General features: G+C 53.9%; 1 protein-coding gene across 3 annotated transcripts in view; it reads left to right on the forward strand.

Annotated features, from left to right (window-relative positions):
• Positions 1–15,946, forward strand: part of NHSL3 (NHS like 3) — a 91,968-nt gene that overhangs the window by 71,541 nt on the left and 4,481 nt on the right. For all 3 annotated transcript variants that reach the window (XM_061597253.1, XM_061597254.1, XM_061597255.1), the window contains exons 2-6: positions 5,918–6,073; positions 8,252–8,307; positions 10,175–10,295; positions 10,637–10,753; positions 12,774–15,917. In XM_061597253.1, the coding sequence (XP_061453237.1) occupies positions 5,918–6,073; positions 8,252–8,307; positions 10,175–10,295; positions 10,637–10,753; positions 12,774–15,917 (3,594 nt within the window). The remainder of the gene's footprint in view (positions 1–5,917; positions 6,074–8,251; positions 8,308–10,174; positions 10,296–10,636; positions 10,754–12,773; positions 15,918–15,946) is intronic.

The raw sequence follows: 15,946 nt of genomic DNA on the forward strand, positions 1-15,946 counted from the left end.
AATTAAGTATTTATTAAAGATAACAAAGCTAACAAAGATAACAAGATTTCTTCTTAAGGCACATAAGCATATGGTTTTACTCAATACTAATCCAAACTCCACCCCCCTCCTTCTCCACTCTCTCCTGGCAAACCACTCTCTCAAACCCACCAAACAACCCACTCTTTCTCTTCTCCCCCCAGATTCCACTCTCACTCTTCCTTTTATACGTTCAGCCATTTTTAAACACTCAGCCAATCATCTAGCATTATACTGCCCATTCACTCCCCCTCCTCTTTTATTTATTTATTTATTTATTTATTTTTAAAACTTATATACCGCCCGACTAGCAATAGCTCTCAGGGCGGTGAACATAGATACAATAAAATACAATATAATACAAAAACATCAGTCTAAAATCAAATTTCACAATCTAAAAACAGCAAAAGCTAAAATCAAATTACAAACATTACAATCATTAACAAAAAATTAAAATGCCTCGGAATAGAGAAAGGTTCTAACCTGGCGCCGAAAGGATGATAGTGTCGGCGCCAGGCGAACCTCCTCAGGGAGACTATTCCATAGTTCGGGGGCCACCACTGAGAAGGCCCTTGATCTTGTCACTGCCGTCCGGGCCTCCCTATGAGTCGGGACCCGGAAGAGGGCCTTCGTAGCAGACCGTAGTGTACGAGCCGGTTCATAGCGGGAGAGGCGTTCAGACAGATATCGAGGTCCCGTGCCGTATAAGGCTTTATAGGTTAATACCAACACTTTGAATTTGGCCCAGAAGCGTATTGGAAGCTAGTGCAAGCGGGCCAAAACAGGTGTTATATGGTCAGACTGCTTCGTTCTTGTTAGCAGTCTGGCCGCCGCATTTTGCACCAGCTGTAGCTTCCGAACCATCTTCAGAGGTAGCTCTACGTAGAGCGCATTACAGTAATCCAAACGTGAGGTTACCAGAGCATGTACTACTGATGTAAGATCCTCCTTACTCAGGTAGGGACGTAGCTGGGCTACCAATCGAAGTTGGTAGAACGCATTCCGTGCCACCGAGGCTACATGAGCCTCAAGTGACAGGGAAGAGTCTAGAACGACTCCCAGACTACGAACCTGTTCCTTTAGGGGGAGTGTAACCCCATCCAGGACAGGATATGTATCCACCATCTGATTGGAAAAACCATCCACCAACAGCATCTCAGTCTTATCAGGATTGAGTCTCAGTTTGTTAGTTCTCATCCAGTCCATTGTCGCGTCCAGGCAACGGTTCAGCACATTGACCGCCTCACCTGAGGAAGATGAAAAGGAGAAGTAGAGCTGCGTGTCATCAGCGTACTGGTGACAACGCACTCCAAAACCCCTGATGACCGCACCCAACGGCTTCATATAGATGTTAAAAAGCATGGGAGACAAAACCGAACCCTGCAGGACCCCACATTGGAGTACCCACGGTGTCGAGCAATGTTCCCCAAGCACTATCTTCTGGAGACGGCCTGCCAAGTAGGAGCGGAACCACTGCCACGCAGTGCCTCCAACTCCCAACTCCGCAAGCCTCTCCAGAAGGATACCATGGTCGATGGTATCAAAAGCCGCTGAGAGATCAAGGAGAATCAACAGAGTTACACTCCCTCTGTCTCTCTCCCGACATAGATCATCAAACAGGGCAACCAAGGACGTCTCAGTGCCGAAACCGGGCCTGAAACCCGATTGAAATGGATCTAGATAATCGGTTTCATCCAATAGCGCCTGGAGCTGGTCAGCAACCACTAGTTCCAAGATCTTGCCGAGATATGGAACATTTGCCACTGGTCTGTAGCTGCTGAAATCCTCTGGGTCCAGGGAAGGCTTTTTCAGGAGTGGTCTCACTGCTGCCTCCTTCAGACAGCCAGGGACCACTCCCTCTCGCAAGGAGGCATTTATCACTTCCCTGGCCCAGCCAACTGTTCCCTCCTTGCCAGTTTTTATTAGCCAAGAGGGGCAAGGATCTAGTACCGAAGTGGTTGCACGTACCTGTCCAAGCACCTTGTCCACGTCCTCGAACTGAACCGACTGAAACTCATCCAACAAAACATAAGACTGTGCACCAGACACCTCACTAGGGTTAACTGCTATAAAATGAGAGTCTAGGTCCCGACGAATGCGTAAGATCTTATGCTGGAAGTGCTCAGCAAACTCATTGCAGCGGGCCACCGAAGTATCTACAGTGTCCTGAAGGCCTAGATGGAGTAGCCCTTGGACAACTCTAAAAAGCTCCACTGGGCAGGAGAGAGATGCCTTAATAGTGGCGGCGAAATATTGTTTTTTCCCCGCCCTCACCGCTCCTATATACCGCTTGGTGAAAGCACAAACCAGCGTATAGTTGCATTCATCAGGAGTTCGTCTCCATCTCCACTCAAGCCGCCTCCTATCTTGCTTCATCGCCCTCAACTCTGGAGTATACCAAGGAGCTGAATGAGCTCTGCAAAGGAGAGGGCGCGCAGGAGCGATCGTGTCGACAGCCCGGGCCATCTCCGCATTCCACAGATTAACCAGGGCTTCAACAGGAGCACCGGTCCTATCAGCCGGAAAATCCCCCAGAGCCCTTTGAAAACCTTCAGGATTCATTAGTCTCTGGGGGCGGACCAATTTAATAGGTCCCCCACCCTTGCGGAGGGAAAAGGTCGCTGAAAGTCTAAACTTCAGCAAGCAGTGATCTGTCCATGACAAAGGGAGAGATGTAAAACTCCCCACATCCAAATCACTATCCCCATGTCCAGTAACAAAAATAAGGTTGAGTGTATGCCCCGATATATGTGTTGGGCCACTAACATATTGGGACAGCCCCATGGTTGTCATGGAGTCCATGAAGTCCTGAGCCGCCCCAGACAAAGTAGCCTCGGCATGAACGTTGACATCCCCCAGTACTAATAGTCTAGGGGATCTCAACAATACCTCCGAGACCACTTCCGTCAACTCAGCTAAGGAAGCCACTGGGCAGCAAGGTGGGCGGTACACCAAAAGGATTCCTAGTCTGTCCCTCTGGCCCAACACAAGGTGCAAACATTCCAGACCAGTAGTTGTATGGACATGGTGCTTGGTGAGTGAGATGGAACTCTTATAGACCACAGCAACCCCACCTCCCCGACCCTCAGATCTACCATGATGCTGAACCAAATACCCCGGTGGGCAGATCTGGGAGAGACTAACTCCTCCCTGTTCGCCCACCCAGGTCTCGGTTATGCATGCCAGATCAGCTGCCTCGTCCATAATCAAATCATGGACGAGGGGTTTTTTATTATGAACCGATCTGGCATTAAAAAGCAGCAGCTGGAGATCTGAGAGGACAACCAACAACCCTGCGGGTATGAGAAGGACCGGAACAAGGCACAGCCACAACATGTCTGGGCCGCATTGCCTTACCTGGCATGTCCTTCTCATAACACCATACCTCCCTCTGCCTGTCACTACGGCAATTGGGGCCCCCTCATGTCTCCCCGCTAGATGGAAAGACCTCTTCCCCAGGCACATTATAAACTATAAATACAAAAAGAAAAATACAAAAAACTCAAATACATTAAATACACACTCACTCACAACATGCATTCATATAAGCACCCAGAAAGAAAGCAGCAGCAGCGGCCTCTCCTTCCCTTGGGCGATGGTCTCTTCCTCCTGCAGGCCCTGGGTCTCCCAGGCCACCCCAGCCAGCCGGCTTAAGTATCCCTCCCAAGAGGGACAGGTGGTGAGAATCAGTCCTAGCTGGCTGGGTACCTGGGGCCTGGTCCTGCCAGGCAGAAGTCCCACAGGGAAGGGTGGTGGAGGTGGTGGTCCCACAGCAACAGCAGCAGCAGCAGCCTCTCCTTCCCTTGGGCGATGGTTTCTTCTTCCTGCAGGCCCTGGGTCTCGCGGGCCACCCTAGCCAGCTGGCTTATGTATCCCTCCCAAGCGGAACAGGTGGTGAGAATCAGTCCTGGCTGGCTGGGTACCTGGGGCCTGGTCCTGCCAGGCAGAAGTCCCACAGGGAAGGGTGGTGGAGGTGGTGGTCCCACAGCAGCAGCAAGAGCAGCAGCCTCTCCTTCCCTGGGGTAATGGTCTCTTCTTCCTGCAGGGCCTGGGTCTCCCAGGCCACCCCAGCCAGCCGGCTTAAGTATCCCTCCCAAGAGGGACAGGTGGTGAGAATCAGTCCTAGCTGGCTGGGTACCTGGGGCCTGGTCCTGCCAGGCAGAAGTCCCACAGGGAAGGGTGGTGGAGGTGGTGGTCCCACAGCAGCAGCAGCAGCCGCCTCTCCTTCCCTTGGGCGATGGTCTCTTCCTCCTGCAGGCCCTGGGTCTCCCAGGCCACCCCAGCCAGCCGGCTTAAGTATCCCTCCCAAGAGGGACAGGTGGTGAGAATCAGTCCTAGCTGGCTGGGTACCTGGGGCCTGGTCCTGCCAGGCAGAAGTCCCACAGGGAAGGGTGGTGGAGGTGGTGGTCCCACAGCAGCAGCAGCAGCCGCCTCTCCTTCCCTTGGGCGATGGTCTCTTCCTCCTGCAGGCCCTGGGTCTCCCAGGCCACCCCAGCCAGCCGGCTTAAGTATCCCTCCCAAGAGGGACAGGTGGTGAGAATCAGTCCTAGCTGGCTGGGTACCTGGGGCCTGGTCCTGCCAGGCAGAAGTCCCACAGGGAAGGGTGGTGGAGGTGGTGGTCCCACAGCAACAGCAGCAGCAGCAGCAGCCTCTCCTTCCCTTGGGCGATGGTTTCTTCTTCCTGCAGGCCCTGGGTCTCGCGGGCCACCCTAGCCAGCTGGCTTATGTATCCCTCCCAAGCGGAACAGGTGGTGAGAATCAGTCCTGGCTGGCTGGGTACCTGGGGCCTGGTCCTGCCAGGCAGAAGTCCCACAGGGAAGGGTGGTGGAGGTGGTGGTCCCACAGCAGCAGCAAGAGCAGCAGCCTCTCCTTCCCTGGGGTAATGGTCTCTTCTTCCTGCAGGGCCTGGGTCTCCCAGGCCACCCCAGCCAGCCAGCTTAAGTATCCCTCCCAAGAGGGACAGGTGGTGAGAATCAGTCCTAGCTGGCTGGGTACCTGGGGCCTGGTCCTGCCAGGCAGAAGTCCCACAGGGAAGGGTGGTGGAGGTGGTGGTCCCACAGCAGCAGCAGCAGCCGCCTCTCCTTCCCTTGGGCAATGGTCTCTTCCTCCTGCAGGCCCTGGGTCTCCCAGGCCACCCCAGCCAGCCGGCTTAAGTATCCCTCCCAAGAGGGACAGGTGGTGAGAATCAGTCCTAGCTGGCTGGGTACCTGGGGCCTGGTCCTGCCAGGCAGAAGTCCTACAGGGAAGGGCAGTGGAGGTGGTGGTCCCACAGCAGCAGCAGCCTCTCCTTCCCTTGGGCGATGGTTTCTTCTTCCTGCAGGCCCTGGGTCTCCCAGGCCACCTCAGCCAGCCGGCTTATGTATCCCTCCAGAGAGGGACAGGTGGTGAGAATCAGTCCTAGCTGGCTGGGTACCTGGGGCCTGGTCCTGCCAGGCAGAAGTCCCACAGGGAAGGGTGGTGGAGGTGGTGGTCCCACAGCAGCAGCAGCAGCCGCCTCTCCTTCCCTTGGGCAATGGTCTCTTCCTCCTGCAGGCCCTGGGTCTCCCAGGCCACCTCAGCCAGCCGGCTTATGTATCCCTCCAAAGAGGGACAGGTGGTAAGAATCAGTCCTGGCTGGCTGGGTACCTGGGGCCTGGTCCTGCCAGGCAGAAGTCCCTCTGGGAAGGGTGGTGGAGGTGGTGGTCCCACAGCAACAGCAGCAGCAGCAGCAGCAGCCTCTCCTTCCCTTGGGCGATGGTCTCTTCCTCCTGCAGGCCCTGGGTCTTTCACTCCACTTACCATATATCTTCTAAACAACCAACACTTACCATATATACATTAATATAGGAGCATCACACAGACCCCCCCCCCTTCTTGCTGTCTCAGGGATTCCAAGATTTCCCTCGCTTTCTCTTTACAGGTGCTGCTAAGGCCGAAAACAAGAAGCAGCTGAGCGTCCAATACAAGGCAGGGGACGAGCAGCCTGACAACATTTTCTTCCCCAGCAGCCGTCCTCTACACCTTGAAGAGCTACATATCCAGGCCCAGGCTGGGCTCAAGTCTTTGCAGAGTCAAGGTACTACTTGTGGGGTTGGTAGGAGGCAGGACCTGCACCAGCCATGACTGGGCCCTTGCGTACCAGCCTGCCCCGAGCCCGTGGCACCCGCCCACACTCCTCACCTGCCTCTCCCGCCGTTTCATGTGAATGCCCTGAGTGTTGTGCTCACAAGGCTGACATCAACCAAGATGGCGGCAGGGGCTTCCCTAAGAGACTGATGCCCCCACGGCCATCTTGGTTGGTGACACACATGCACTTTACACTATGCACACACATGTCTGCCATCAACCAAGATGGTGGCAGGCATGTTAGCCCCTTAGGGAAGCCTCTGTTGATGGCCACAGTGTACACAGCATTCACGGCAACAGGAGAGGTAGGTGGAGTGTGCGGACAGACATCATGGACCCGCACGGTCTGTATTGGGAGGGCCTGGGAGCTCCCTGTCTGTGATCTGCAGCAGGGTCGGGAGTCAATGCTGCTGCGGATTGCAGAGGAGCACTACCCTTCCACCCAAAAGAGGGGCCTCTGTGGGCCACATGGACCCTTGGCCAGGGCCCAACCTGGCCACCCTCTGGCGCTGGCCCTGTAGGGAACGGGGAGGGATTCTCATCCTGTTCTGTCTCATTCCCTGGAGCTTTTGCTTTGCTGGGATTTCTGTTTTCCTTTTTTGCATGAAACTCCTTCCCTCTTGGTAGGCAGCAGCAGCTCATTTGTTTATTTAACAAAATTAATTACCCTTGATTGTGGGAAACCTAAGCAGTTTACAGAAAGCATTAAAATGATCAATAAAAACAGTTAAAAACAAGTAATTTAAAATATTTTTTATTAAAAGCATTTTAAAAATGGTTTTGCCCTTTGCCGGCCTAAACAGTTTCAGCTGCCCTGTGCCTATATTAGTTTTAAATTGGGCCCGTGTGCATGCCCCTAGAACAGCCTTGCCGACCTGGTGCCCTCTTTCTGGCTGGAGCTGATGGGAATTGCAGACCAAGACAGCTGGAGGGCACCAGGTTGGGGAAGGCTTCCCTAGAAGGTGCTAATATTGTTGAAAGGGGACTGGGCTGTTGTGAAACCACAACTTAATTTGATCAAGAACCGCTGTGTTGGTCTGATGGGACAAAATTCACAGGGACATTTAAAATACTGCCCAGCTTAAAATGAGCACGCAAGTTTTAGAGCAGGGGTAGGCAATGTGGTGTCCTCCCCGTTTTGCTGGACTACAACTCCCATCATCCCTGACCATTGGCCCTGCTTCCTGGGGCTGATGGTAGCTTGAATCAAGCAACCTCTGGAGAGCCAAAGGTTAGCTGCCCCTGCCTGACACAGAACTCTTTCTCAGGCAGTCTTTTCTTTTGGTGGTGGAGGGGAATAAAATGGGGAAAATACAGGAAATCTCGAACCCAAATACCGTCTCCTTGTAAATTAAAAACAACAAGCAACTCTTCAGTCTGACATGGAAGCTTGGGCGGTGCAGTATAATATTGGGTGGCCTAACTAAAAGGTGTCCTCTTGGTGTCCCAGCTGACTCTGAACTCATGCTCCGAGCCCATTTATAGTACCAGAGCTCGGGCCTGGAATTTGCACCCAAGAAAGGGGCTACCTCTGTGGATGTACAGACTGCATTTCCTTTGCCACCAAAGACCTGCACCACCCCACACATCCGCATCTGGGTCAAAGGGAAGAGGCAGGCCTGAGATGTGTCACCATTACATCTTGTTCAAAACTGAGGCATGCCTCTGTAGATATTGCCACTCTTGGGGTGGCTGCGAGGAGTTTCATCGTGCTCTCTTCCCTGCTGGGTGGGTTCCCCCTCCTCCGATCATGGTTCTGCCCACACTGGAGATCAAATAGCATTTGCCCAGCCTGGAGAAGCTTTTGCAGTTGCGCAGCACAAGATGGGCAGGTTGCCGTATGGGAGCAGAGTCCAGTGACTGTGGGGCCAGTGGTGTGCAAAGGCGAGTGGCCTCCTGCTCTCCTCGTGAGGCCACACTGGGTTGGGTCATGAGCGGAATCTCCCTGGAGGGTGTTTGAGAGGCCCTTTCCAGCTTGGGGCAGACAAGCAGGTGGGATAGATTCGTTTCTGTATCGATGCTACTGCTGCTTTTACCTCCACTGCTTCAAGCACACTGGAGCCACTTTTAGGGACCCCCAGTCCTTCCCAAGCTGGCAGGAGATTGTCTTTTTGCTGTTGCCTTTTAGAAAAACAGAAGCAGACCAAGAGGGCCTGGGACCACAGTGACACCAGCAGCATCCAGGTAAGCAGTTCCCCCAAGGCAGCAGCTTGCTATTTGCCCCGACACACACACACACAGGCACGTGTGCATCACGCCCTTGCAGTGTCCCTCCAGATTTTCCATTGGCCTGTATTCTACTGATTTGTAGAGTCTTCTCTGCCACATCTGCCTCCCTGTGGATAAGACAAGCAGGAAAACGCCGGGTTGTTTTTCTACCCCCACCCATACCCCGCCCCAGATGGAGGCGATGATCAAAAATGTTTGAGCACTGTCACTCCTTATTCTTTGAAATAATCCAAGTTTTGCACCATACGAAATGGTGAACTTGAGCTGATCTTGTGCTGTCTTGATAGTGCATGAGAGGATCTGCCTACTGACAGACCTTGGAAGGGACGGGGGGGGGTCTGCCTATAGAAGTAAATCAGCAAATGCAGATGCGTCTGTACTGAATGCAGGTGGGGTGGGGTGAGTGCTCTGTCTCTCCTCCGCTCCTCCTGCTGTTGTGTTTTTCTTGGCTGCAATGTGCTGGACTTTGTCCTGCCACTTTCCTGCAGCTGCACTTCCCTCCTCCTGGCTGCTGATTCTTCCCACAAAATCTCCCCACACACGCCACCACCGCTTCTGCCCCCCTCTCATCCCAAATGCCCCTTTTTGGAGGATATTTGAGAAGTTCCCAGAGTTGCCTGGGAAGAGGGACTGATCGTTAAACCACTCTGGGAATCGTAGCTCTGTGAGAGGAATAGGGGGGTCTCCTCCCGGCACCTTTTACAAACTACAATTCTCAGGATTCTTTGGGGGAAGTCATGACTGTTTAAAGTGGTATAGTACTGCATAGAGCACATGGGGCCACAGAGGTGACCAAGTTGTGATTGTTAATTGATTAATTAATAGAAGCTTTAATCATAATTTTAAAACAGTCTGGCTAATAGGCAAATCACAGTCTCTGGAAATTAGAAGAGACTTTTTTCTTCTCAGAAATATCATTGGTTGTGCGAAGGAATCTGAAGCAGCAAAGAATCTTCTGCATGTTCTGGCCACATCCTGCTTGTCCACCAGCTGGCTGTTGAGATTTCAGCAGGCTTTCAAGCATTTCTTTGCAACCATAAGGACTAGAAACTCTAAAAATGACAGCTGAGATTCCCATTCTGTGTACAATGCCATATTCTTTGGTTACATTTATTTATTATATTTATACCCCGCCTGTCTTTTCATGAAACCCAAGGCGGCTTACATATGGTTCCCAGGTGGTCTCCCATCCAGGCACTGACCAGACCTGACCCTCCTTGAGCTGGCCTCATGTGCCTTTAGACCATAGCCTGGGATAATGTGGAACTGTGGCACTCGCAAAGCCCTGATCCTTCCACAGGAATACTGGCTGATTAGGAAACAAGCACCCAGGCATTATCATTGTCAAGAGCATGCCTGTGGTTTGAGGTCCAATGACTGTCTTTGGAAATGTACAAAACCAAGGCAACCTCTAATGTGCCCTTTTACACTGATTTCACGGCCCTTAATCAGAAAGGAATTTGTGCCCTTGAAAGCAAGGCAAAGGAAGGCCCAATGACTTGGCTTCCCGCTGGGCTAACAACCAAATTACTACTGGCAAGCAGCGCCACCTGGTGGACAGGCAGGATGTTCCTGTCTACACCTTGCTGCCTCCTTCATTCCTTCGGCTTCTGTCTTTTTTTCCCCTGGAGGTGAAGGTGGGGCTTAGCAGAATCTTGACCCTTGCCAGGTTGGATGTTCATGCCTGTGGGCTGCTTGGGGGACCTTCTGTTTCCTTCAAAGTGCTGCAGGCTTCAGTCATCGCCAGGACAGGTGAATGGGCTCTAGGGACTTGTGGGGGGACTCACCCTTTGCCTTCTTTTCCTTCTTGCTCGGCATGCAGTCGTCCTGCACATCCGCAGAGGGTGACGACCTCTCGATCCAAAGCAAGACCCCATCATGTGCAACGGAGAGTACCTCCGAGGATGCTCTCTCTGTCCGTTCAGAGATGATCCAGCGGAAAGGTACCGCCACATGCAGAAACCCGGGGGTTGGAAGGAGTGCGCTCCTTTCTGACCCAAAGGACCTGGGAGCTGGGCTTAGGGTAGGGAGGGAAACTGGTGGAGCATTCTCTTTGAGGAAGGAACAAAGCTGAGCTGCGGAAATGTCCCTGTATTGGGAACCAGTTGAGACATTAAGGCAGGGGCCAGCCTCCAGGATTCCCCCCACCCTCCATTCCGGGCCTGGCTCTGAAGAATGCCCACGGTGAGGCAGGTCCCCCCCCCCCGAGTGTGCAGAGCTGGCTATAAATGCACCTTTGCTTTTGCTGACTTTGATCCAGTCTCTCCCCACTCCTCCCTTTCAGGCTCCACCTTTCGGCCACATGATTCATTCCCCAAATCCTCCGTGAAGGGTGAGAAAAGGAGGAGAGAGCGGAGGACAACAGTTCTGGGGCTCCCCCAACACGTACAGCAGGAGCTGGGTAAGGTGTCGGCAAAACAACCAACCTCAAAATACTGTCTTTGTTCCACAAAGTCTGAATTTGAGAATTGGAAAAACTGGGATCCGGGTGACAGATGAAACCGACTGGATAAACCTGAAGGAATTCATGCGGGCACACATGTGTCTGGCTGTATAACTTGGGAAGTGGCTTTGGCCCACCCTGTGGATTGTTGGCATAGGCTGGGCATGGAAAAGAGATCTGAGAGCTGCTGAGATGGGGTGAAGTGTGGGAACAGGGAGAGAACTCTGAAGCAGAAGCTGTCTCGGGTCCAAAGCCTGGAGTGAAGTACAGGCTTAGGCAAAATGTATGGCGCTATTAACACTCCGCTGCAGCACAACCATGTGAAACGGCAACTTTTTTTACAAAGGGGGCGTGGGGTTTGGGAGGGAGCATCTGGGCCCAGGGCATCCACAGAGTTCATGGTTCACTTAGTGCTGAATCCACGGATGTCTTTCCAGCACCAGACCAAACTCTTCTTTCTTTTGGTCTAGGCCTCCCAGCATCATCAACTAGGTGGGTTTAATCTCGGTTTATTGTTTAGTGTGTGTGTTTTGCTCTGCTACATTTATTACTGTAGCTGTGGGCTCCTGCTGAGAGGAAGAGCAGGATATACCTTTAATAAATAAGTAAATAACTTTTAGTATGCTAACGTTTGCTTTAGGATTTATTTAAGCACTCTGAGCTGGGCTGAAGTGAAGTGCAGCACAGAAATTCCATAATAAATAAATAAAACTCGGATGATCTCAATTCCCTCCACACTTTGCAAGTCTGAAAGCCACAGGTCTCTGGGGAAGGGAGTTCTGATAGGGTGCTCCCCCCGTTTTCAGTCTAGAAGTTCTTCAAGGCAAAGGTGGGGTGCGTGGGAGGCACCAACCCCTCAACAATACCCTTTTCACTGCTATTTGCAGAAACGAGCAGTCCTTTTCCTACTCTCTTGTCACTGTTTTGTTTTTGTTTGGTTGACCAGGCTGTTTCTTCCTCAAGTGATCCCAGCCAATCTGGGATCATGCAGAGAACATAATGGCATCATGGTGCTGTGCAGCCAGCCAGATGTGGTTAGGTGATGACGTTCTTGAGGATAAATGAACCTGAGAGCAAAGCATTCACTTTAATTGGAGTGGGGAGGGAATGTCTCCATTGCTGAGGCAGCCTGCCCTGTGTTGGCTGATGCTCTTGGCGGGGAGGAAGTGTTCCCGTTAGTATTTTCTTGTTCATTTGAAGAAAGCTCTTCCTGCAGCTCTGAAAGGGTTCGGGAAGCTCCTCCTCCAATTTTGGGGCAGCCATCAAGTTGTGCAGAGAGGTGAAGACTTGAGAACATTAAAAGCGATCTTTTATTGGCCTCGTTGATATGTCACACTTCATGGTTTACAATGAACGTACCTAACCCACTTTACTCTGCTAGCTCGTGGGAGAAACAAGCCACCATCTCTTAACATTTTGTCCACATGGGGGATTGTGGTTTGTTTTGGTCCAGATGAACCACAGTCTAGAGCAGGGGTAGGAGACCTTTTGCCCTCCAGATGTTGTTGGATTCCACTGTCCATCATCACAGACTACTGGGTGGGGCAGGTAGGAGTTGGAGGGTCGCAGCTTCCCCTGCTCTGATCTATAGCCAAGGGGTGGTTTTTTTATTTACTGATTATAGGAGGAGCAAAACAGATGAGACCATGAACTGTGGTTTACTTTGGTATGTGAAACGGCTAACTGAGACAGCCCATTGGTCCATCTAGCTCAGTACTGTCTACCTTGACTGGCAGCAGCTCTCCCTGGTCTCAGACAAGAATCTTTCCCAGTCCTACCCGGAGATTGTGGGGATTGAACGTGCGGTCTTCTGCAGACAGTGCAGGTGCTCAACCACTGAGCTACTTTCCCCACCTAATAAGGTGACTGAGAGGAATTTCTGGGGCTTGAGAGCTCTGAGATCGAATCCTTCCACCCTCAACAATGTCCTGATTCTCACTAGCCCTCTTTTAATTTGCCTTGTCTTCTCTGCCTTCAGGCCTGAGCAATGGGCATGACTCGAAGAAGCGTCCTGGCAGCATTGCTGTCAGAGCCAGCACAACCCCCCAGCCTCTGCTGAATGGCGGCAAGGTCCCCGGCAACGCCATCCACATCCCCACCATTGACGGGCAGCTGCATCCCATGACCATTCCCAAGGGTGGTGCCCGCGTCTCCCTCCAGCGTCTAGAGGCCGAGGCGGCAGACTCTGCCCTCCAGCACCACATCAACCGCATCTACTATGACGACTCGCTACTGGGATGCAAGACAGCGGCAAAGCTGTCCCCTTTGGCCCGGCCCAAATCTCTCGCTGTTCCCTGGATGACCACCCAGTCTGGCTCCCCTGAGTTGCTGAGCCCAGTCATGTCCATCTCACCTCAGGGCACCTACCTGTCAAAGATTATTCCCAACGCCATCTTGCCACCCATGGTAGATGTTATTGCTCTCTCTCACAACAAGGTGCGCACGCTTAGCCGCTGCAGCCTGTCAACAGCAAGCCCAGCCTCTGTGCGCTCAGTGGGGCGCTTCCCCTGTGGCCCCCACAGCGGCGAGCACTCCTCCTCCAGTGACAACTGGAGCCATTCTCAGTCCACGGAGACCATTGTTTCAAACACTTCCACTATCTCCTCACACGGGGGCACCGGCAGCAGAAAGGGCGATGCTGGACCTGATGGCCTGGTCCAAACAGCAGCTCGGACCGACCTTGACCAGCACAGCACCTTCAGCTCCATGAGTGGCACCAGCCCAAATTGCCTGAATGTAAAGGCTGCCCCTGCTTCCCCCAACCTTTTGGGAGTGCGGCCACCAGGAAGCAGCAGCGGCCGGGCCTCCCCCGCGTACAGCACCAGCAGCACGGCAGATGGCTCAGATAGCATGAGTGTGCGAAGCGACCGCTCCTCGGCCCGTAGTGTCTCCCTCAGGAAGAAGAAGAAGGCTCCAGCGCCCCCACGGAGGACGTATTCCTTGCACCAGAAGGCTCAACAGCTGGAGGCTGAAGGGGCGCCAAAAGCTATGGGCCTGCCCCCCAAGCCCGAGCGAAGGCCCCAGCGTGAGGCCGGAGAGGTGTGGGCTGCGGCGCAGCGAGGAAGCCCCAGCCTGGCTGATGAGGACGAAGTATTCTCCCCCTCCTCTCAGAGTGAGACCAGCAGCCTCCGCTCGGACAGTCTGACCTGCTCTCCCGACATGTCTCACAGGAGCCCGTTGACCGTCGGCAAGTTCCGAGAGGAGAATGGGCTGAGGGTCGGCGGGACGCTGGAACTCCCCTCGAAGCACAGCTCCCCTGACCACTTTGGCCGCACCTTGTCGCCATCCAGTGGGTATTCGAGCCAGAGCGGGACGCCCACCCTCCACACCAAGGCCCTCGTTGCCCACCCCTCGTCTCCTGGGAAGAAGAGGCCGCAACCAAAGAAACCAGAGCGGGTGTGTTCCCTGCAGTCTCCGGGGCCCTCCATCTCCTCCTCCTTGACATCCTTATCCTCTTCGGCTTCAGATCCAGCCCCTGCTGAGGTGACAGCCCTGCCCTCAGCCAGGCCTCCCTCTAGTCCTGCTCCTGCTCTGCGGAAGATAGACAAGTTCCTTATTCCTCCTCACCCCAAGGTCCCGGCCCCCTTTTCCCCTCCACCCACTAAGGCCCAACAGGCCAAGCCAACACCTGGCAAGGCTGCAGCCACCGCTGGCCAACCCAGCTATCAGCCCGGCATCCTCCCAAAAGCTAGCATGGGGTCACCGCCGCCATCGCCCCCTCCTGCCTACCACCCGCCACCCCCCCCAGCGAAGAAGGCCGGTGCAAGTCTGGAGGCCTCCCCTGCTGCCCCAGCATCTTCTGGGACTGTGCCGGATGGTCCTCCTGACTCTCTGTGGCCCCCTCCACCCCCTCCTGTACCTGATGACCACGACCTCTCCATGGCAGACTTTCCTCCCCCAGATGAGGCCTACTTTGCCTTGCCTCTGCCAGAGTCCCAATCAGTTTCCACGGAAGCGCCCCCCATGAACACCACTGAGGTGCCTCCTGAGGAGCAGTTGGCCAACCAAAGAGCATCCCCTGTGGAGGAGGCCAAAGTCTCCGCTTTTTCACGCTCCTTCTCTACCGTGGTGTCCTCCAAGATCCAACAGCAGGAAGTACCAGGCCCCACACCACTGCCAGCTCCTCAAGTGGAGCCGCCTCCACCTCCAAAGCTCCCCACAGTGGGGGAAACCTCCAGCCACCAGCAGCCTGCAGCTCTGCCCTCCAGCCCCCAAGCCCAGCCCAGCCTTAAGAAGGTGACCACCGGCCCTCACCCTGATCTCAAGAAGGAGCCAGCCTCTCGCAGCAAGAGCAACCCTATGCCAAAGGAAGACGCGAATCTCCCCATTGTCACCCCTTCCCTGCTGCAGATGGTACGCCTGCGCTCTGTCAACATGGATTCCCATGGTCCGGCGGTGAGCCTGGGGGCAGCCAAGGCCACAGCAGAGCAAAATGGACTGAGATCCGATGCCGATGGCAAGCTAGGGCAGTCTGCCCCACAGAAACCTATTCGCAAGTCGCTGTCCTTGAGGGTGCCTAAAGAAGCCGCTTCTTCGAACCCGCTGCACGAGGCCGTGCGGTTGAAGGCCTCCACCTTGTCTTCCAGAGAAGCAGCAGGCCTTGGAATGGCAGAGAGGAAGGGTGGTGATCGGCTGACACTGCCGGCTTTTTCGGTTCCCTCTGCTGGTGAGGCAAAGGATGGGCAAGGGTCCCCCCTCCATAAATCCCCGGCTTCTACAGCTAGTTTCATCTTTGCAAAGAGCCCCAAGAAATTGGTAATTGACACCCCAGCCTCCCCAGAGGCCCAGGCCAATCTGAAGAAGAATCTGGTTGTAGAATTGATGAACATCTCTGGTCAGCTGTCCACGGCAGCCCTAGGGCTCAACCAGCAGGGCTCAGGTAGATCCCAGGCCCGGAAGATCCCCCCACCGATAGCCAAGAAGCCTTCGCTTAGTCTAGGACACCTGCCGTCACCCCAGAGCCCAAGGTCTGTGGGAGCAGAGGAGCTGAGCTACACACTGCCTGCGGTTGGGGACAGGACTAAGAATGAGGGGTCTGGTAACCAGGCCTCTACTGTTGGGGCTAGTAGTGACAACCCCCCAACAGGGCCTAAGACACCACTGCAGAGCCCCCCAGCACAAGGTAAGGGACTATGCAGGGTTGAAATTGGG

The sequence above is a fragment of the Rhineura floridana genome, chromosome 15 (assembly GCF_030035675.1).
Source record: "Rhineura floridana isolate rRhiFlo1 chromosome 15, rRhiFlo1.hap2, whole genome shotgun sequence".
NCBI lineage: Eukaryota > Metazoa > Chordata > Lepidosauria > Squamata > Rhineuridae > Rhineura > Rhineura floridana.